This window comes from Oncorhynchus tshawytscha, unplaced genomic scaffold (genome assembly GCF_018296145.1).
Source record: "Oncorhynchus tshawytscha isolate Ot180627B unplaced genomic scaffold, Otsh_v2.0 Un_contig_2864_pilon_pilon, whole genome shotgun sequence".
Lineage (NCBI taxonomy): Eukaryota > Metazoa > Chordata > Actinopteri > Salmoniformes > Salmonidae > Oncorhynchus > Oncorhynchus tshawytscha.
Window position 1 is genome coordinate 157,115 of NW_024609790.1, and position 23,085 is coordinate 180,199.

The 23,085-nt window shown below is 50.1% G+C and overlaps 1 protein-coding gene across 1 annotated transcript in view; it reads right to left on the reverse strand.

Annotated features, from left to right (window-relative positions):
- LOC121845906 (voltage-dependent calcium channel subunit alpha-2/delta-4-like) overlaps positions 1-22,694 on the reverse strand; it is a 90,831-nt gene extending 68,137 nt beyond the window's left edge. The window contains exons 1-3 of the mRNA XM_042318122.1: positions 22,501-22,694; positions 14,163-14,329; positions 418-499 (exon numbers count right to left, since the gene is read on the reverse strand). Of these exons, the coding sequence (XP_042174056.1) occupies positions 418-499; positions 14,163-14,329; positions 22,501-22,542 (291 nt within the window). The 5' untranslated portion in view covers positions 22,543-22,694. The remainder of the gene's footprint in view (positions 1-417; positions 500-14,162; positions 14,330-22,500) is intronic.
- Between the last annotated feature and the right edge of the window lie 391 nt (positions 22,695-23,085).

Sequence of the window (23,085 nt, forward strand, 5' to 3'; positions counted from 1 at the left end):
CTCAAACACAGTCTCAATTCAACAAACACAGTCTCAATTCAACAAACACAGTCTCAATTCAACAAACACAGTCTCAATTCAACATCCTCAAACACAGTCTCAATTCAACAAACACAGTCTCAATTCAACATCCACAAACACAGTCTCAATTCAACATGCACAAACACAGTCAACATCCTCAAACACAGTCTCAATTCAACACACAAACAGCAGTGATCATACAAATTGTTATCTTGCTGCCCTTCTCTCTTTGATTGGGCTGAGCTCACCCTGCAGGGAAGCCCCTACACACACACACATACACACACACATACACACACACACACACACACACACACACATACACACACAGACACACACACATACACACACATACACACACACCTCTCTAAATCAGAGGAGGTTTCTGTGGGTCACCTTTTGGAGCAGCAGAGCACCAGAGTATTTTGTTGAAAGAGCAATGATTTGTTTTCCATAAGAGACGGCCCATTGCTGAACCCTGAAAAACAGAAAGGAAATACAGGAAATTAGTGTAAGCTTTGTAAAAAAAAAAAAAAAATACAATTCAAGTACAATTGGCCCAATAGAAGAGCTCCGTTTACTGTCAATTTATTCTAGTAGTCCATGGCAACAGCACCTGCCTGGTTCTTCAGAATTCATTTATTCAAAACACAACTAGTTTCCTCTCTAGGTTCCTTTCTAGGTTCCTGCATTTTAGGGACTGTTTCCTAGCCTCTGCTTGGCTTGCTCTTTGGGGTTTTCGGCTGGGGATCTGTAAAGAAACTGCTGATGAAACAAAAGAGCTTAAACAGAAGACATTTGATTGATGAATTGAGCTTCTCTCTGATTCATGGCATTGGGTCATAGACATTTCCTAATGAGCTCACAATACCGCATGTGTTATATTAGCTACTTAACTGTACTGGAGCAACAATTGTTTTGTTCTGGTATACTTACAACAGATGGTTCTCGGAAATGAATTTATTTTCATTAGAGTTGTGGGGCCACAAGGTACTTTATGAATGTATGTATGTATGTGTGTATGTGTGTGTGTGTATGTGTGTGTGTATGTGTGTATGTGTGTGTGTATGTGTGTGTGTATGTGTGTGTGTGTGTGTGTGTGTGTGTGTGTGTGTGTGTGTGTGTGTGTGTGTGTGTGTGTGTCTAAACCACCAGCGAGGACTGGGGGTTAGAGAGGTGAGCTGGGGAACAGATGGGGGTTAGAGAGGTGAGCTGGGGAACAGATGGGGGTTAGAGAGGTGAGCTGGGGACAGATGGGGGTTAGAGAGGTGAGCTGGGGAACAGATGGGGGTTAGAGAGGTGAGCTGGGGAACAGATGGGGTTAGAGAGGTGAGCTGGTGGAACAGATGGGGTTAGAGAGGTGAGCTGGGGGACAGATGGGGTTAGAGAGGTGAGCTGGGGAACAGATGGGGTTAGAGAGGTGAGCTGGGGAACAGATGGGGGTTAGAGAGGTGAGCTGGGGAACAGATGGGGGTTAGAGAGGTGAGCTGGGGAACAGATGGGGGTTAGAGAGGTGAGCTGGGGAACAGATGGGGTTAGAGAGGTGAGCTGGGGAACAGATGGGGTTAGAGAGGTGAGCTGGGAACAGATGGGGTTAGAGAGGTGAGCTGGGGGAACAGATGGGGGTTAGAGAGGTGAGCTGGGGAACAGATGGGGGTTAGAGAGGTGAGCTGGGGAACAGATGGGGTTAGAGAGGTGAGCTGGGGAACAGATGGGGGTTAGAGAGGTGAGCTGGGGAACAGATGGGGGTTAGAGAGGTGAGCTGGGGAACAGATGGGGTTAGAGAGGTGAGCTGGGGAACAGATGGGGTTAGAGAGGTGAGCTGGGGAACAGATGGGGTTAGAGAGGTGAGCTGGGGAACAGATGGGGTTAGAGAGGTGAGCTGGGGAACAGATGGGGTTAGAGAGGTGAGCTGGGGAACAGATGGGGTTAGAGAGGTGAGCTGGGGAACAGATGGGGGTTAGAGAGGTGAGCTGGGGAACAGATGGGGGTTAGAGAGGTGAGCTGGGGAACAGATGGGGGTTAGAGAGGTGAGCTGGGGAACAGATGGGGGTTAGAGAGGTGAGCTGGGGAACAGATGGGGTTAGAGAGGTGAGCTGGGGAACAGATGGGGTTAGAGAGGTGAGCTGGGGAACAGATGGGGTTAGAGAGGTGAGCTGGGGAACAGATGGGGTTAGAGAGGTGAGCTGGGGAACAGATGGGGTTAGAGAGGTGAGCTGGGGAACAGATGGGGGTTAGAGAGGTGAGCTGGGGAACAGATGGGGTTAGAGAGGTGAGCTGGGGAACAGATGGGGTTAGAGAGGTGAGCTGGGGACAGATGGGGGGGTTAGAGAGGTGAGCTGGGGAACAGATGGGGGTTAGAGAGGTGAGCTGGGGAACAGATGGGGTTAGAGAGGTGAGCTGGGGGACAGATGGGGGTTAGAGAGGTGAGCTGGGGAACAGATGGGGGTTAGAGAGGTGAGCTGGGGAACAGATGGGGGTTAGAGAGGTGAGCTGGGGAACAGATGGGGGTTAGAGAGGTGAGCTGGGGAACAGATGGGGGTTAGAGAGGTGAGCTGGGGAACAGATGGGGGTTAGAGAGGTGAGCTGGGGAACAGATGGGGGTTAGAGAGGTGAGCTGGGGAACAGATGGGGGTTAGAGAGGTGAGCTGGGGAACAGATGGGGGTTAGAGAGGTGAGCTGGGGAACAGATGGGGGTTAGAGAGGTGAGCTGGGGAACAGATGGGGTTAGAGAGGTGAGCTGGGGAACAGATGGGGGTTAGAGAGGTGAGCTGGGGAACAGATGGGGGTTAGAGAGGTGAGCTGGGGAACAGATGGGGGTTAGAGAGGTGAGCTGGGGAACAGATGGGGGTTAGAGAGGTGAGCTGGGGAACAGATGGGGGTTAGAGAGGTGAGCTGGGGAACAGATGGGGTTAGAGAGGTGAGCTGGGGAACAGATGGGGGTTAGAGAGGTGAGCTGGGGAACAGATGGGGGTTAGAGAGGTGAGCTGGGGAACAGATGGGGTTAGAGAGGTGAGCTGGGGAACAGATGGGGTTAGAGAGGTGAGCTGGGGAACAGATGGGGGTTAGAGAGGTGAGCTGGGGAACAGATGGGGTTAGAGAGGTGAGCTGGGGAACAGATGGGGTTAGAGAGGTGAGCTGGGGAACAGATGGGGGTTAGAGAGGTGAGCTGGGGAACAGATGGGGGTTAGAGAGGTGAGCTGGGGGACAGATGGGGGTTAGAGAGGTGAGCTGGGGGACAGATGGGGTTAGAGAGGTGAGCTGGGGGAACAGATGGGGGTTAGAGAGGTGAGCTGGGGGAACAGATGGGGTTAGAGAGGTGAGCTGGGGAACAGATGGGGGTTAGAGAGGTGAGCTGGGGAACAGATGGGGGTTAGAGAGGTGAGCTGGGGACAGATGGGGGTTAGAGAGGTGAGCTGGGGGACAGATGGGGGTTAGAGAGGTGAGCTGGGGAACAGATGGGGGTTAGAGAGGTGAGCTGGGGAACAGATGGGGGTTAGAGAGGTGAGCTGGGGAACAGATGGGGGTTAGAGAGGTGAGCTGGGGAACAGATGGGGTTAGAGAGGTGAGCTGGGGAACAGATGGGGGTTAGAGAGGTGAGCTGGGGAACAGATGGGGGTTAGAGAGGTGAGCTGGGGAACAGATGGGGGTTAGAGAGGTGAGCTGGGGAACAGATGGGGGTTAGAGAGGTGAGCTGGGGAACAGATGGGGGTTAGAGAGGTGAGCTGGGGAACAGATGGGGGTTAGAGAGGTGAGCTGGGAACAGATGGGGGTTAGAGAGGTGAGCTGGGGAACAGATGGGGGTTAGAGAGGTGAGCTGGGGAACAGATGGGGTTAGAGAGGTGAGCTGGGGAACAGATGGGGGTTAGAGAGGTGAGCTGGGGAACAGATGGGGGTTAGAGAGGTGAGCTGGGGAACAGATGGGGTTAGAGAGGTGAGCTGGGGAACAGATGGGGGTTAGAGAGGTGAGCTGGGGAACAGATGGGGTTAGAGAGGTGAGCTGGGGAACAGATGGGGTTAGAGAGGTGAGCTGGGGAACAGATGGGGGTTAGAGAGGTGAGCTGGGGAACAGATGGGGTTAGAGAGGTGAGCTGGGGAACAGATGGGGGTTAGAGAGGTGAGCTGGGGAACAGATGGGGGTTAGAGAGGTGAGCTGGGGAACAGATGGGGTTAGAGAGGTGAGCTGGGGAACAGATGGGGGTTAGAGAGGTGAGCTGGGGAACAGATGGGGGTTAGAGAGGTGAGCTGGGGAACAGATGGGGGTTAGAGAGGTGAGCTGGGGGAACAGATGGGGTTAGAGAGGTGAGCTGGGGAACAGATGGGGGTTAGAGAGGTGAGCTGGGGAACAGATGGGGGTTAGAGAGGTGAGCTGGGGAACAGATGGGGGTTAGAGAGGTGAGCTGGGGAACAGATGGGGGTTAGAGAGGTGAGCTGGGGAACAGATGGGGGTTAGAGAGGTGAGCTGGGGAACAGATGGGGGTTAGAGAGGTGAGCTGGGGAAACAGATGGGGGTTAGAGAGGTGAGCTGGGGAACAGATGGGGTTAGAGAGGTGAGCTGGGGAACAGATGGGGGTTAGAGAGGTGAGCTGGGGAACAGATGGGGGTTAGAGAGGTGAGCTGGGGAACAGATGGGGGTTAGAGAGGTGAGCTGGGGAACAGATGGGGTTAGAGAGGTGAGCTGGGGAACAGATGGGGGTTAGAGAGGTGAGCTGGGGAACAGATGGGGGTTAGAGAGGAGGTGAGCTGGGGAACAGATGGGGGTTAGAGAGGTGAGCTGGGGAACAGATGGGGGTTAGAGATGTGAGCTGGGGAACAGATGGGGGTTAGAGAGGTGAGCTGGGGAAACAGATGGGGGTTAGAGAGGTGAGCTGGGGGACAGATGGGGTTAGAGAGGTGAGCTGGGGGACAGATGGGGGTTAGAGAGGTGAGCTGGGGGACAGATGGGGGTTAGAGAGGTGAGCTGGGGACAGATGGGGGTTAGAGAGGTGAGCTGGGGAACAGATGGGGTTAGAGAGGTGAGCTGGGGAACAGATGGGGGTTAGAGAGGTGAGCTGGGGGACAGATGGGGGTTAGAGAGGTGAGCTGGGGAACAGATGGGGGTTAGAGAGGTGAGCTGGGGGACAGATGGGGGTTAGAGAGGTGAGCTGGGGGAACAGATGGGGGTTAGAGAGGTGAGCTGGGGAACAGATGGGGTTAGAGAGGTGAGCTGGGGAACAGATGGGGGTTAGAGAGGTGAGCTGGGGGACAGATGGGGGTTAGAGAGGTGAGCTGGGGGACAGATGGGGGTTAGAGAGGTGAGCTGGGGAACAGATGGGGGTTAGAGAGGTGAGCTGGGGAACAGATGGGGTTAGAGAGGTGAGCTGGGGGACAGATGGGGGTTAGAGAGGTGAGCTGGGGAACAGATGGGGGTTAGAGAGGTGAGCTGGGGAACAGATGGGGGTTAGAGAGGGAGCTGGGGAACAGATGGGGGTTAGAGAGGTGAGCTGGGGGACAGATGGGGGTTAGAGAGGTGAGCTGGGGGACAGATGGGGTTAGAGAGGTGAGCTGGGGGACAGATGGGGGTTAGAGAGGTTAGCTGGGGGACAGATGGGGGTTAGAGAGGTGAGCTGGGGAACAGATGGCTCAACACAGCCAGAAGAGCAGAGGAAGCAGCTAGCATACAATAAGTTATTATAATAACCTACAATATAGTGGGCTACAGTGTCACTATCTATATCTTTGGTAAGAGCATCCAGGAAGCCCCACCGGAGGGCAATTATGCTACATTCTGCTACTATGCTGCATGCTACAGAGCTAATGTGCTATGCTAATGCTGGAGAGTTAATATGGTACATGCTAACAATGAAAAGCTACTATGCTAAAAGTCTATGATGCTAACGCTAACGCTATAGAGCTAATATGCTTACACTAGGAATGCTTACACGAAATGCTTACACTGGGAAGCTAAGCGTATATGCACTGTCATTCAGCCTTTGCTTTAAATCCATACAGGCCAGGCCTCCGAGAACCCAATCCTTCCTGACCGCCTGTACAGTGGAGGACAGATAAATGGACATTCACAGCAGCTGCTCAAGCACTTAGTGCAGACACTGAGCCCTGTTTCAAGTCCTGGACAAACGGTTAGCTTAGCTAGTAGCTACTCATTGTAAATTAAATGAGTGAAGGGTGAGTGAAATGAGTCAGTATGTAAACCTACAACCGTGGTATTTTTAGCGATGATGATATTGATGACAGGTTGAAGAGACCATAATATGGTGCCAAAGAGAGTCTTTTTATAAAATGTTGATGACAGGGTTGGATGTTGTTTGTTGTATTGTTGTTATGGAGACTCAGGGTGTCACAAACACCCCCTCATTCTCTGGGCATCATTTTTTAAATTTATTTAACTAGGCAAGTCAGTAAGAACAATTTCTTAATTGCACTGATGGTCTACCGGGGAACAGTGAGTTACAGCTGCCTTGTTCAGGGGCAGAACGACAGATTTTTACCTTGTCAACAACTAGGGGAGGGGAGGGGAGGGAGGGAGAGCAGTGACTAGGGGAGGGAGAGAGTGACTAGGGGAGGAGGAGTAGTGACTAGGGGAGGGGGAGAGTAGTGACTAGGGAGGGGAGGGAGGGGAGAGTAGTGACTAGGGGGAGGGGAGAGTGGTGACTAGGGGAGGGAGAGTAGTGACTAGGGGAGGGAGGAGTGGGAGGGGAGAGTAGTGACTAGGGGGAGGGAGAGTAGTGACTAGGGAGGAGAGAGTAGTGACAAGGGGGGACTAGGGGGAGGGAGGGGAGAGAGTAGTGACTAGGGAGGGAGGGAGAGTGACTAGGGAGGGAGGGGAGAGTAGTGACTAGGGAGGGAGAGTAGGACTAGGGAGGGGAGAGAGTAGTGACTAGGGAGGGGAGGAGAGAGTAGTGACTAGGGGAGTGGGGAGGGAGAGTAGTGACTAGGGGGGGGAGGGAGAGTAGTGACTAGGGGGAGGAGAGTAGTGACTAGGGAGGGGGAGAGAGTAGTGACTAGGGAGGGGAGTAGTGGGAGGGAGAGTAGTGACTAGGGAGGGAGGGGAGGACTAGGGGAGGAGAGAGTGACTAGGGAGTAGTGACTAGGGAGGAGAGAGTAGTGACTAGGGGAGGAGAGAGAGTAGTGACTAGGGGAGGGGAGGAGAGAGTAGTGACTAGGGAGGGGGGAGGAGTGACTAGGGACTAGGGGAGGGAGGAGAGAGTAGTGACTAGGGAGGGGGAGAGGAGTGACTAGGGGAGGAGAGAGTAGTGACTAGGGAGGGGAGGAGAGAGTAGTGACTAGGGGAGTAGGGGAGGGGAGAGTAGTGACTAGTGACTAGGGGAGGAGAGAGTAGTGACTAGGGAGGGGAGGAGAGAGTAGTGACTAGGGAGGGGGAGGGGAGGGAGAGTGGTGACTAGGGAGGGGAGAGGAGTGACTAGGGAGGAGAGAGTAGTGACTAGGGGAGGGGAGGAGAGAGTAGTGACTAGGGGAGGGAGGGGAGAGTAGTGACTAGGGGAGGAGAGAGTAGTGACTAGGGGAGGGAGGAGAGAGTAGTGACTAGGGGGAGGTAGGGGGAGGGAGAGTGGTGACTAGGGGAGGGAGGAGAGAGTGACTAGGGGAGGGAGGAGGGAGAGTAGTGACTAGGGAGGGAGGGGGAAGGGAGGGAGAGTAGTGACTAGGGGAGGAGAGAGACTAGGGAGGGAGTGACTAGGGAGGGGAGGGAGGAGAGAGTAGTGACTAGGGGGGGAAGGAGGGAGGGGAGTAGTGACTAGGGGAGGAGAGAGTAGTGACTAGGGGAGGGAGAATAGTGACTAGGGAGGGGAGGGAGACTAGTGACTAGGGGGGGGAGGGAGGAGGGAGAGTAGTGACTAGGGGGGGAGGGAGGGAGGGGAGAGTAGTGACTAGGGAGGGAGGAGAGTAGTGACTAGGGGAGGGAGGAGGGAGTAGTGACTAGGGAGAGAGGGAGGGGAGAGGAAGGGAGTGACTAGGGGAGGGGAGTAGTGACTAGGGAGAGTAGTGACTAGGGAGGGGAGAGGAGTGACTAGGGGAGGAGAGAGTAGTGACTAGGGGAGGGAGGGAGAGTAGTGACTAGGGAGGGGAGGAGTGAGTAGTGACTAGGGGAGGGGAGGGGAGGAGGGAGAGTAGTGACTAGAGGGAGAGGGAGGGAGATTAGTGACTAGGGAGGGGAGAGGAGTGACTAGGGGAGGAGAGAGTAGTGACTAGGGAGGGGAGGGAGAGTAGTGACTAGGGGAGGGGTGAGTAGTGACTAGGGAGGGGAGGAGAGAGTAGTGACTAGGGAGGGAGGGGAGGGAGATTGGTGACTAGGGGAGGGGAGAGGAGTGACTAGGGGGAGGGGAGAGACTAGTGACTAGGGGGAGGGGAGGAGAGAGTAGTGACTAGGGGGAGGGGAGGAGAGAGTAGTGACTAGGGAGGGGAGGGAGAGTAGTGACTAGGGGAGGAGAGAGTAGTGACTAGGGGGGAGGAGAAGTAGGAGGGGAGAGTAGTGACTAGGGGAGGAGAGAGTAGTGACTAGGGAGGGGAGGAGAGAGTAGTGACTAGTAGTGGGAGGGGAGGGAGGGGGAGAGTAGTGACTAGGGAGGAGAGAGTAGTGACTAGGGGAGGGGAGAATAGTGCACTGTCATTCAGCCTTTGCTTTAAATCCATACAGGCCAGGCCTCCGAGAACCCAATCCTTCCTGACCGCCTGTACAGTGGAGGACAGATAAATGGACATGGGGAGAGGAGTGACTAGGGGAGGGGAGGAGAGAGTAGTGACTAGGGAAGGGAGGGGAGAGTAGTGACTAGGGGAGGAGAGAGTAGTGACTAGGAGGGGAGGGGAGGAGAGAGTAGTGACTAGGGAAGGGAGGGGAGAGTAGTGACTAGGGAGGAGAGAGTAGTGACTAGGGAGGGGAAGGTAGTGACTAGGGGAGGAGAGAGTAGTGACTAGTGACTAGGGAGGAGGGAGGGGAGGAGAGAGTAGTGACTAGGGGAGGAGGGAGGGGAGAGTAGTGACTAGGGAGGGAGAATAGTGACTAGGGGAGGGGGACTAGTGACTAGGTGAGGGGAGAATAGTGACTAGGGGGGGGAGAATAGTGACTAGGGGAAGGGAGAGGAGTGACGAGGGGAGGGGAGAGTAGTGACTAGGGGAGGGGAGGGGGAGAGTAGTGACTAGGGAGGGGAGAGTGGTGACTAGGGGAGGGAGAGTAGTGACTAGGGGAGAGGGGGGGGGAGAGTAGTGACTAGGGGAGGGGAGGAGGGAGGGGAGAGTGGTGACTAGGGGGGGGGAGAGTAGTGACTAGGAGCTAGAAGGGAGGGGGAGAGTAGTGACTCCTGGGGGAGGAGAGAGTAGTGACTAGGGGGGTGGGGAGAGTAGTGACTAGGGGGGGGAGAGTAGTGACTAGGGGAGGGGAGAGTAGTGACTAGGGAGGGAGAGGAGTGACTAGGGAGGGGAGAGGAGTGACTAGGGGAGGGAGAGGAGTGACTAGGGGGGAGGGAGAGTAGTGACTAGGGAAGGGAGGGAAAGTGACTAGGGACTAGGGGAGGAGAGAGTAGTGACTAGGGAGGAGAGAGTAGTGACTAGGGAGGGGAGGGGAGGGAGAGTAGTGACTAGGGACAGGGAGGAGAGAGTAGTGACTAGGGGAGGAGAGAGTAGTGACTAGGGGAGGAGAGGGGAGAGTAGTGACTAGGGGAGGGGAGAGTAGTGACTAGGGGAGGGGAGGGGAGAGTAGTGACTATCTCTCAAGCTAGCTATCTCTCTCTAGCTATCTCTCTCTAATTACTCTCTCTCTCTCTCTCTCAGGACAGTCTGTCAACGAGGAGTCTCCTGGGCAGCACACAAACACTACGTAAACTTAACCCCCCTCTGTCTAACAGTGGAACAGCACACACAAACACTACGTAACCCCCTCTGTGTGTAACACACCTAGCAACATCCCTCCTCTTCAGTCCTACTTCTCAGCTCCAGTTCAATCTCAACTCCAATCTTCTGTATGTTGAACCCAGTAACCTTTGTGATGCACAGTTTAACTGGGGCTATAGCAGAGCACACTGACAGTGTTGGATAACATGAACTACAGATATATAGTACTATTCTACTGACAGTGTTGGATAACATGAACTACAGATATACAGTACTATTCTACTGACAGTGTTGGATAACATGAACTACAGATATACAGTACTATTCTACTGATAGTGTTGGATAACATGAACTACAGATATACAGTACTATTCTACTGATAGTGTTGGATAACATGAACTACAGATATACAGTACTATTCTACTGACAGTGTTGGATAACATGAACTACAGGTATATAGTACTATTCTACTGATAGTGTTGGATAACATGAACTACAGATATACAGTACTATTCTACTGATAGTATGTGGACAGTGACATGAACTACAGGTATACAGGTAGACAGTACTATTCTACTGACAGAGTCATGGTTTGGGACAGTGATATGAACTACAGGTATACAGTACTATTCTACTGACAGTAGAGGGTTGTGAGGTCATGGTTTGGGTACTCACGTCACAGGTAGACAGTACTATTCTGCTGACAGTAGAGGGCTGTGAGGTCATGGTTTGGGTACTCACGTTACAGGTACACAGTACTATTCTACTGACAGTAGAGGGCTGTGAGGTCATGGTTTGGGTACTCACGTTACAGGTAGACAGTACTATTCTACTGACAGTAGAGGGCTGTAGAGGGAGGTCATGGTTTGGGTACTCACACGTTACAGGTACACAGTACTATTCTACTGACAGTAGAGGGCTGTGAGGTCATGGTTTGGACAGTACTGACAGTAGAGGGCACATCACAGGTAGACAGTACTATTCTACTGACAGTAGAGGGCTGTGAGGTCATGGTTTGGGTACTCACATCACAGGTAGACAGTACTATTCTACTGACAGTAGAGGGCTGTGAGGTCATGGTTTGGGTACTCACGTTACAGACAGTACTATTCTACTGACAGTAGAGGGCTGTGAGGTCATGATTTGGGTACTCACGTTACAGGTAGACAGTACTATTCTACTGACAGTAGAGGTACTCACGTTACAGGTAGACAGTACTATTCTACTGACAAGTACAGTCAGATTTGGGTACTCACGTTACAGGTAGACAGTACTATTCTACTGGTAGAGGGCTGTGAGGTCATGGTTTGGGTACAGTACTATTCTACTGACGTTACAGGTCAGACAGGTACTATTCTACTGACAGTAGAGGGCTGTGAGGTCATGGTTTGGGTACTCACGTTACAGGTAGACAGACTATTCTACTGACAGTAGAGGGCTGTGAGGTCATGATTTGGGTACTCACATCACAGGTAGACAGTACTATTCTACTGACAGTAGAGGGCTGTGAGGTCATGGTTTGGGTACTCACGTTACAGACAGTACTATTCTCCTGACAGTAGAGGGCTGTGAGGTCATGGTTTGGGTACTCACGTTACAGGTAGACAGTACTATTCTACTGACAGTAGAGGGCTGTGAGGTCATGGTTTGGGTACTCACGTTACAGGTAGACAGTACTATTCTACTGACAGTAGAGGGCTGTGAGGTCATGGTTTGGGTACTCTGACGTTAGGTCAGGTAGACAGGTACAGTACTATTCTACTGACAGTAGAGGGCTGTGAGGTCATGGTTTGGGTACTCATGTTACAGACAGTACTATTCTACTGACAGTAGAGGGCTGTGAGGTCATGATTTGGGTACTCACGTTACAGGTAGACAGTACTATTCTACTGACAGTAGAGGGCTGTGAGGTCATGGTTTGGGGTTACAGGTAGACAGTACTATTCTCTGACAGTTACAGGTAGACAGTACTATTCTACTGACAGTAGAGGGCTGTGAGGTCATGGTTTGGGTACTCACGTTACAGGTAGACAGTACTATTCTACTGACAGTAGAGGGCTGTGAGGTCATGGTTTGGGTACTCACGTTACAGACAGTACTATTCTACTGACAGTAGAGGGCTGTGAGGTCATGATTTGGGTACTCACGTTACAGGTAGACAGTACTATTCTACTGACAGTAGAGGGCTGTGAGGTCATGGTTTGGGTACTCACGTTACAGGTAGACAGTACTATTCTACTGACAGTAGAGGGCTGTGAGGTCATGGTTTGGGTACTCACGTTACAGGTAGACAGTACTATTCTACTGACAGTAGAGGGCTGTGAGGTCATGGTTTGGGTACAGGTACACAGTACTATTCTACTGACAGTAGAGGGCTGTGAGGTGTCATGGTTTGGGTACTCAACGTCACAGGTAGACAGTACTATTCTACTGACAGTAGAGGGCTGTGAGGTCATGGTTTGGGTACTCACGTTACAGACAGTACTATTCTACTGACAGTAGAGGGCTGTGAGGTCATGATTTGGGTACTCACGTTACAGGTAGACAGTACTATTCTACTGACAGTAGAGGGCTGTGAGGTCATGGTTTGGGTACTCACGTTACAGGTAGACAGTACTATTCTACTGACAGTAGAGGGCTGTGAGGTCATGGTTTGGGTACTCACGTTAGGTCATGGACAGTACTATTCTACTGACAGTAGAGGGCTGTGAGGTCATGGTTTGGGTACTCACATTACAGGTAGACAGTACTATTCTACTGACAGTAGAGGGCTGTGAGGTCATGGTTTGGGTACTCACGTTACAGACAGTACTATTCTCCTGACAGTAGAGGGCTGTGAGGTCATGGTTTGGGTACTCACGTTACAGGTAGACAGTACTATTCTACTGACAGTAGAGGGCTGTGAGGTCATGGTTTGGGTACTCACAGTAGAGGGTTAGGTCAGGTCACGTTACAGGTACTATTCTACTGACAGTAGAGGGCTGTGAGGTCATGGTTTGGGTACTCACATCACAGGTAGACAGTACTATTCTACTGACAGTAGAGGGCTGTGAGGTCATGGTTTTCACGTTACAGACAGTACTATTCTACTGACAGTAGAGGGCTGTGAGGTCATGGTTTGGGTACTGTTACAGACAGTACTATTCTACTGACAGTAGAGGGCTGTGAGGTCATGGTTTGGGTACTCACGTTACAGGTAGACAGTACTATTCTACTGACAGTAGAGGGCTGTGAGGTCATGGTTTGGGTACTCACGTTACAGGTAGACAGTACTATTCTACTGACAGTAGAGGGCTGTGAGGTCATGGTTTGGGTACTCACGTTACAGGTAGACAGTACTATTCTACTGACAGTAGAGGGCTGTGAGGTCATGGTTTGGGTACTCACGTTACAGACAGTACTATTCTATTCTACTGACAGTAGAGGGCTGTGAGGTCATGGTTTGGGTACTCACGTTACAGGTAGACAGTACTATTCTACTGACAGTAGAGTGAGGTCAGTTACAGGTAGACAGCTGACAGTAGAGGGCTGTGGTCATGGTTTGGGTACTCATGTTACAGGTAGACAGTACTATTCTACTGACAGTAGAGGGCTGTGAGGTCATGGTTTGGGTACTCACGTTACAGGTAGACAGTACTATTCTACTGACAGTAGAGGGCTGTGAGGTCATGGTTTACAGGTAGGTATTCTCTGACAGTAGAGGGCTGTGAGGTCATGGTTTGGGGTTACAGACAGTACTATTCTACTGACAGTAGAGGGCTGTGAGGTCATGGTTTGGGTACTCACGTTACAGGTAGACAGTACTATTCTACTGACAGTAGAGGGCTGTGAGGTCATGGTTTGGGTACTCACGTTACAGGTAGACAGTACTATTCTACTGACAGTAGAGGGCTGTGAGGTCATGGTTTGGGTACTCACGTTACAGGTAGACAGTACTATTCTACTGACAGTAGAGGGCTGTGAGGTCATGGTTTGGGTACTCACGTTACAGGTAGACAGTACTATTCTACTGACAGTAGAGGGCTGTGAGGTCATGGTTTGGGTACTCACGTTACAGGTAGACAGTACTAGGGCTGTGAGGTCATGGTTTGGGTACTCACGTTACAGGTAGACAGTACTATTCTACTGACAGTAGAGGGCTGTGAGGTCATGGTTTGGGTACTCACGTTACAGGTAGACAGTACTATTTTACTGACAGTAGAGGGCTGTGAGGTCATGGTTTGGGTACTCACGTTACAGGTAGACAGTACTATTCTACTGACAGTAGAGGGCTGTGAGGTCATGGTTTGGGTACTCACGTTTCTGGCGGTATCTTCATCTGTCCGTTGGCCGTCAAACAGAGCCAGCTGGCCCAGATAATCCACAGGGTGGTGATGCGTGTCATCCCGGCACCGACGCCAACGTTCCAACTGCCGGCGTTCCGACAACGCATCACAACGGTTGCTGACGACCCCTCGGACAGCATCTGCAGGGGTCGACCGACTGGGTTTTTATCAGATGTACTGTATTCAAACAAACAACAACGCAGCAGGACTCTGTATATTCCCTATAGACTCAGGATATCAGGGAGAAGGAGGACCTGACAGTGTTGTCCAAGGACAGAGTTAAAGGAGGATCCCAGTTGTAACAGTTTGATCACGTTAGTTTCAGCAGCTCCATACTGGCCCAGTGATCCAGGGTTCTGGAAGGTTCTGCCAAAGTCAAACACCACCCTCTACAAGCAACATGACTGCCTCTTTAGAAGAGGGTTAACATGCACACTACCAAGTGTACACTAGAGATAACATGCACGCTACCAAGTAAACACTAGAGATAACATACACACTACCAAGTGTACACTAGAGATAACATCCAAACTACCAAGTGTACACTAGAGATAACATCCACACCACCAAGTGTACACTAGGGATAACACGCACACTACCAAGTGTACACTAGGGCTAACATCCACACTACCAAGTGTACACTAGGGATAACATCCACACTACCAAGTGTACACTAGGGATAACATGCACACTACCAAGTGTACACTAGGGTTAACAGGCACACTACCAAGCTTATCTCGTTTGCGGTGCTGAGAGTTACTGCCCCAAAATCAACATTGTATACCACATCACTAGACCAGGCTCTTTCTCTCCACCTTCTCTTCATCAATCCACACCTCCGTCTGCTTCAGTCCTCCATGCTGCTCCCTCCCTCGCTTCTCTACCTCCAATAAACACATCCACTGGGAAAGAAGAGGAGAAACCAGGAGGTGTTCAACTTCTTTCTTCAAATAAAAATAAAAATACAAAAATCAAATCCAAGAAAAATTCTGCCACCAAAGATCCTACTCCAGCGAACAAGAGACCATACTTCCTCCTCCAAAGAATAAACTTCCAAATGTCTCAGCTGTAACTACAGGAAACGCTGTCCCTAACAGACTAATGTTGTAATCCCTTCTCAGTAGGCTCTAAATGGGGTGTTAGAAAAGAGGCCCCTGGGTAGTCCGTGCTGAGGGGCTGAGGGACGAAGGGCGTAGTTTTAGGGCCGTGGCTCAAGGCTCAGGGAGAGAGAGGTTTAGTAGGAGACAGAACACTGCTGGATGCTACAGACAGCCCTGACACTGGAAGTTACTGTAGCAGCCAGACAGCATATCTCTTCCCCACTTCCGCTCCTTCCCCTCGGACAGTTTACAGCATAATCTGCTTGGATTAAACTCTCTTCCTCCTCCCCTCCCTGCCTCTACGGGTTTACAGAGGTTGTTGTAGTGGAGAGAGAGAGGTGGGGAGAGAGAGAGAGAGGTGGGGAGAGAGAGAGAGAGAGAGATGGGGAGAGAGAGAGAGAGGGGGAGAGAGAGAGAGAGAGAGAGAGATGGGGAGAGAGAGAGAGGTGGGGAGAGAGAGAGAGGTGGGGAGAGAGAGAGAGAGGGAGGGAGAGAGGTGGAGAGAGAGAGACAGATTTTTATTGTTTATTTCACTTCTGTTTATTATCTACTTCACTTGCTTTGGTAATGTTAACATATGTTTTCCATGCCAATAAAGCCCCTTGAATTGAATTTAAATTGAATTGATAGAGAGAGGGATAGTGGGTAGGCGTGGGGCAGGGGTGCCGAGGGTGGGGGCGGAGAGGACCGTGGGTGGGGGTGGAGAGGGCTGGGGGTGAGGGGCCAGGGGGGCGGAGATGACCGTGGGTGGGGGGCGGAGAGGGCTGGGGAGAGGAGCCGGGGGTGGAGAGGACCGTGGGTGGGGGGCAGAGAGGACCATGGATGGGGGCGGAGAGGGCCATGGGTGGGGGCGGAAAGGGCTGGTGACGAGGAGCCGGGTGGGGGCGGAGAGGACCATGGGTGGAGGGCGGAAAGGGCTGGGGGTGAGGAGCCGGGTGGGGGGCGGAGAGGACCGTGGGTGGGGTGCGGAGAGGGCTGGGGAAGAGGGGCCGGGGGCGGAGAGGACCGTGGGTGTGGGGCGGAGAGGGCTGGTGGCGAGGAGCCGGGGGGGGGGTTGTTGTATCAACGAGGATTATGTTGATTTCTGGAGACAGGCTTGAGTTGGACCAATCAGAGAAAGGGAAACGTAAAAGCTCCAGAAGCTTAGTTTTTAAACAGTGCGGAGAGACACCTAGCGGGGCCGTGACGACTCTGACAACAGCCGGCTGCACCAGAGACTGTGCAACTGGACACATGAGAGAGCAAAGAGAAATGACATTGCATAGCGATATATGCTCCCAAATGTGCTGATTCCCAGGCTTAGTATAGTTGGGATGTCCAAGTCGTAGAATTAGGAACTAGTAGTAATTTATAAGAGATGAGAGGTTACACAGTATAGATGTCATACCATAGCTGAGAGGCTAGGTTACACAGTATAGATGTCGTACCATAGCTGAGAGGCTAGGTTACACAGTATAGATGTCGTACCATAGCTGAGAGGCTAGGTTACACAGTATAGATGTCGTACCATAGCTGAGAGGTTACACAGTACAGATGTCGTACCATAGCTGAGAGGTTACACAGTATAGATGTCGTACCATAGCTGTGAGGTTACACAGTATAGATGTCGTACCATAGCTGAGAGGCTAGGTTACACAGTATAGATGTCGTACCATAGCTGTGAGGTTACACATTATAGATGTCGTACCATAGCTGTGAGGCTAGGTTACACAGTATAGATGTCATACCATAGCTGAGAGGCTAGGTTACACAGTATAGATGTCATACCATAGCTGAGAGGCTAGGTTACACAGTATAGATGTCGTACCATAGCTGAGAGGCTAGGTTACACAGTATAGATGTCGTACCATAGCTGAGAGGCTAGGTTACACAGTATAGATGTCGTACCATAGCTGAGAGGCTAGGTTACACAGTATAGATGTCGTACCATAGCAGTATAGAGGCTAGGTTACACAGTATAGATGTCATACCATAGCTGAGAGGCTAGGTTACACAGTATAGATGTCGTACCATAGCTGAGAGGCTAGGTTACACAGTATAGATGTCGTACCATAGCTGAGAGGCTAGGTTACACAGTATAGATGTCATACCATAGCTGTTACACAGTATAGATGTCATACCATAGCTGAGGTTACACAGTATAGATGTCGTACCATAGCTGAGAGGCTAGGTTACACAGTATAGATGTCGTACCATAGCTGAGAGGCTAGGTTACACAGTATAGATGTCGTACCATAGCTGAGAGGCTAGGTTACACATAGATGTCGTACCATAGCTGAGAGGCTAGGTTACACAGTATAGATGTCGTACCATAGCTGAGAGGCTAGGTTACACAGTATAGATGTCGTACCATAGCTGAGAGGCTAGGTTACACAGTATAGATGTCGTACCATAGCTGAGAGGCTAGGTTACACAGTATAGATGTCGTACCATAGCTGAGAGGCTAGGTTACACAGTATAGATGTCAGTATAGATGTCGTACCATAGCTGAGAGGCTAGGTTACACAGTATAGATGTCGTACCATAGCTGAGAGGCTAGGTTACACAGTATAGATGTCGTACCATAGCTGAGAGGCTAGAGGTTACAGTATAGTAGCTAGATGTCAGTACCATAGCTGAGAGGCTAGGTTACACAGTATAGATGTCGTACCATAGCTGAGAGGCTAGGTTACACAGTATAGGTAGCCAGGTTAGCATGAGTACCATAGCTGAGAGGTTACACAGTATAGATGTCGTACCATAGCTGAGAGGCTAGGTTACACAGTATAGATGTCGTACCATAGCTGTGAGGTTACACAGTATAGATGTCGTACCATAGCTGAGAGGTTACACAGTATAGATGTCATACCATAGCTGAGAGGCTAGGTTACACAGTATAGATGTCGTACCATAGCTGAGAGGTTACACAGCATAGATGTCGTACCATAGCTGAGAGGCTAGGTTACACAGTATAGATGTCGTACCATAGCTGAGAGGCTAGGTTACACAGTATAGATGTCATACCATAGCTGTGAGGCTAGGTTACACAGTATAGATGTGTACCATAGCTGAGAGGCTAGGTTACACAGTATAGATGTCGTTACACATAGCATAGCTGTGAGGTTACACAGTATAGATGTCGTACCATAGCTGAGGAGGTTACACAGTATAGATGTCGTACCATAGCTGCTGAGGCTAGGTTACACAGTATAGATGTCGTACCATAGCTGTATAGATGTAGGTTACACAGTATAGATGTCGTACCATAGCTGAGAGGCTAGGTTACACAGTATAGATGTCATACCATAGCTGTGAGGCTAGGTTACACAGTATAGATGTCGTACCATAGCTGAGAGGCTAGGTTACACAGTATAGATGTCATACCATAGCTGAGAGGTTACACAGTATAGATGTCATACCATAGCTGAGAGGCTAGGTTACACAGTATAGATGTCGTACCATAGCTGAGAGGCTAGGTTACACAGTATAGATGTCATACCATAGCTGAGAGGCTAGGTTACACAGTATAGATGTCGTACCATAGCTGAGAGGCTAGGTTACACAGTATAGATGTCGTACCATAGCTGAGAGGCTAGGTTACACAGTATAGATGTCGTACCATAGCTGAGAGGCTAGGTTACACAGTATAGATGTCGTACCATAGCTGAGAGGCTAGGTTACACAGTATAGATGTCGTACCATAGCTGAGAGGTTACACAGTATAGATGTCGTACCATAGCTGAGAGGCTAGGTTACACAGTATAGATGTTCTACCATAGCTGAGAGGCTAGGTTACACAGTATAGATGTCGTACCATAGCTGAGAGGCTAGGTTACACAGTATAGATGTCGTACCATAGCTGAGAGGCTAGGTTACACAGTATAGATGTCGTACCAGCTGAGAGCTAGGTTACACAGTATAGATGTCGTACCATAGCTGAGAGGCTAGGTTACACAGTATAGATGTCGTACCATAGCTGAGAGGCTAGGTTACACAGTATAGATGTCGTACCATAGCTGAGAGGCTAGGTTACACAGTATAGATGTCGTACCATAGCTGAGAGGCTAGGTTACACAGTATAGATGTCGTACCATAGCTGAGAGGCTAGGTTACACAGTATAGATGTCGTACCATAGCTGAGAGGCTAGGTTACACAGTATAGATGTCGTACCATAGCTGAGAGGCTAGGTTACACAGTATAGATGTCGTACCATAGCTGAGAGGCTAGGTTACACAGTATAGAGATGAGGAGGTTACACAGTATAGATGTACCATAGCTGAGAGGTTACACAGTATAGATGTCGTACCATAGCTGAGAGGCTAGGTTACACAGTATAGATGTCGTACCATAGCTGAGAGGCTAGGTTACACAGTATAGATGTCGTACCATAGCTGAGAGGTTACACAGTATAGATGTCGTACCATAGCTGTGAGGTTAGGTTACACAGTATAGATGTCGTACCATAGCTGTGAGGCTAGGTTACACAGTATAGATGTCGTACCATAGCTGAGAGGCTAGGTTACACAGTATAGATGTCGTACCATAGCTGAGAGGCTAGGTTACACAGTATAGATGTCGTACCATAGCTGAGAGGCTAGGTTACACAGCATAGATGTCGTACCATAGCTGAGAGGTTACACAGTATAGATGTCATACCATAGCTGAGAGGCTAGGTTACACAGTATAGATGTCATACCATAGCTGAGAGGTTACACAGTATAGATGTCGTACCATAGCTGAGAGGCTAGGTTACACAGTATAGATGTCGTACCATAGCTGTGAGGCTAGGTTACACAGTATAGATGTCGTACCATAGCTGAGAGGCTAGGTTACACAGTATAGATGTCGTACCATAGCTGAGAGGCTAGGTTACACAGTATAGATGTCGTACCATAGCTGAGAGGCTAGGTTACACAGTATAGATGTCGTACCATAGCTGAGAGGCTAGGTTACACAGTATAGATGTCATACCATAGCTGAGAGGCTAGGTTACACAGTATAGATGTCGTACCATAGCTGAGAGGCTAGGTTACACAGTAGTACCATAGATGTATAGATGTCGTACCATAGCTGAGAGGCTAGGTTACACAGTATAGATGTTATACCATAGCTGAGAGGCTAGGTTACACAGTATAGATGTCATACCATAGCTGAGAGGCTAGGTTACACAGTATAGATGTCGTACCATAGCTGAGAGGCTAGGTTACACAGTATAGATGTGTATACCATAGCTGAGAGGCTAGGTTACACAGTATAGATGGCTGAGAGGCTAGGTTACACAGTATAGATGTCGTACCATAGCTGAGAGGCTAGGTTACACAGTATAGATGTCGTACCATAGCTGAGAGGCTAGGTTACACAGTATAGATGTCGTACCATAGCTGAGAGGCTAGGTTACACAGTATAGATGTCGTACCATAGCTGAGAGGTTACACAGTATAGATGTCGTACCATAGCTGTGAGGTTACACAGTATAGATGTCGTACCATAGCTGAGAGGCTAGGTTACACAGTATAGATGTCATACCATAGCTGAGAGGCTAGGTTACACAGTATAGATGTCGTACCATAGCTGAGAGGCTAGGTTACACAGTATAGATGTCATACCATAGCTGAGAGGTTACACAGTATAGATGTCATACCATAGCTGAGAGGCTAGGTTACACAGTATAGATGTCGTACCATAGCTGAGGAGGTTACACAGTATAGATGTCGTACCAGCTAGCTGAGAGGTTACACAGTATAGATGTCATACCATAGCTGAGAGGCTAGGTTAGGGGTTACACAGTATAGATGTCGTACCATAGCTGAGAGGCTAGGTTACACAGTATAGATGTCATACCATAGCTGAGAGGCTAGGTTACACAGTATAGATGTCATACCATAGCTGAGAGGCTAGGTTACACAGTATAGATGTCGTACCATAGCATAGCACAGTATAGAGGCTACCAGGTTACAGCAGGTTACACAGTATAGATGTCGTACCATAGCTGAGAGGCTAGGTTACACAGTATAGATGTCGTACCATAGCTGAGAGGCTAGGTTACACAGTATAGATGTCGTACCATAGCTGAGAGGCTAGGTTACACAGTATAGATGTCGTACCATAGCTGAGAGGCTAGGTTACACAGTATAGATGTCATACCATAGCTGAGAGGCTAGGTTACACAGTATAGATGTCGTACCATAGCTGAGAGGTTACACAGTATAGATGTCGTACCATAGCTGAGAGGCTAGGTTACACAGTATAGATGTCATACCATAGCTGAGAGGCTAGGTTACACAGTATAGATGTCATACCATAGCTGAGAGGCTAGGTTACACAGTATAGATGTCATACCATAGCTGAAAGGCTAGGTTACACAGTACTACACACCACAATGTGTTATTCCACCACACACAACAATAACCATACCTTATGTTAAATCACACACAAGCTGACTGTTTATGAAACACACTAAGTGTTAGTGGACTAGGCTGGGGTCAGCTGCTGTAGGTGTGGAGGTTCCTCTACCATAGCCCCACATTACCCCTCCCTGCTGTGGTCTGTAGTGTGGATCAGCCTAGTGAGGCTTAGGTTCACACTCACGCAACATGACTCAGGACAGGCAGGACACCTGTTGTACTCACGGAGCTACACAGTATAGACATCCTGACAACCAGCTCAGCCCTCTGATAACCACAGCCCTCTGATAGCCAGTCTCAGGTTTCCGTCTCAGCCCTCTGACAACCCGTCTCAGCCCTCTGACAACCCGTCTCAGCCCTCTGACAACCCGTCTCAGCCCTCTGACAACCCCTCTCAGCCCTCTGACAACCCCTCTCAGCCCTCTGACAACCCCTCTCAGCCCTCTGATAACCCCTCTCAGCCCTCTGATAACCCCTCTCAGCCCTCTGATAACCCGTCTCAACCCTCTGATAACCTGTCTCAGCCCTCTGATAACCCTCTGATAACCCGTCTCAGCCCTCTGATAACCCGTCTCAGCCCTCTGACAACCCGTCTCTGATAACCCGTCTCAACCACACAACATGGTTCAGCACTAGCGACTAGGACAGAGATAGAATAGACTAAAATAATGGACAGGTCATTGTTCCCATCTCAGCTGTTTCTATCTGGTTTGTTGTATGTTGTTTCCCGTTAGGTTAGTGGCTCTTCTCTCTTCTCTCTTCCCGACTCATTTGAAGTGTTGATAAGGAGTCGAACCAGGAAAGCAAAAAAAAAAAGAGTTACTCACCTGTCTGTCAAACCTCGGGTTAACTATCGAATCACAGTCCATCTCTGAAAACTGTCCCGACTCTCTTGGAATGATGATACTAGAACAGCAGGTGTAACGAGTGTTATATGGTGTGAAGGTTGTGACTAGTTGACGCTGTCCTGACTGACTGTGTGTACATTCCCCACTAGGATACAGTAAGCAATGTTATGTGGCTTCCTGCTTCGACTAACCTCAACAGAACCTCCCTATACACACTCCACCCTCCCAATCCTCAAGGGTGAGTCCCAATACACCAAGTCCGCAGTCGTTTCCTACCCCCCCCCCCACACACACACACACACACACACACACACACACACACACATTTAACAGCATTGGATTGGTGTAGACAAGGGTTGGAGGGACTTTCAATATACCACTCATGTCTATTCAAATCCAGAGGGAAAGTGAGCAAGTCAACAACATTTTTGGGATGCACCCTTAGTGTGTCTACTAGTCCCTGTTCCCTCCTCCTCCTCCACCCCTCCCCCTGTTCCATCACCCATTGATTAGTCCGTAGGCCAGTAGTAGGTGTCAGCCCTTAATTTTGACCCTATCAGCTGA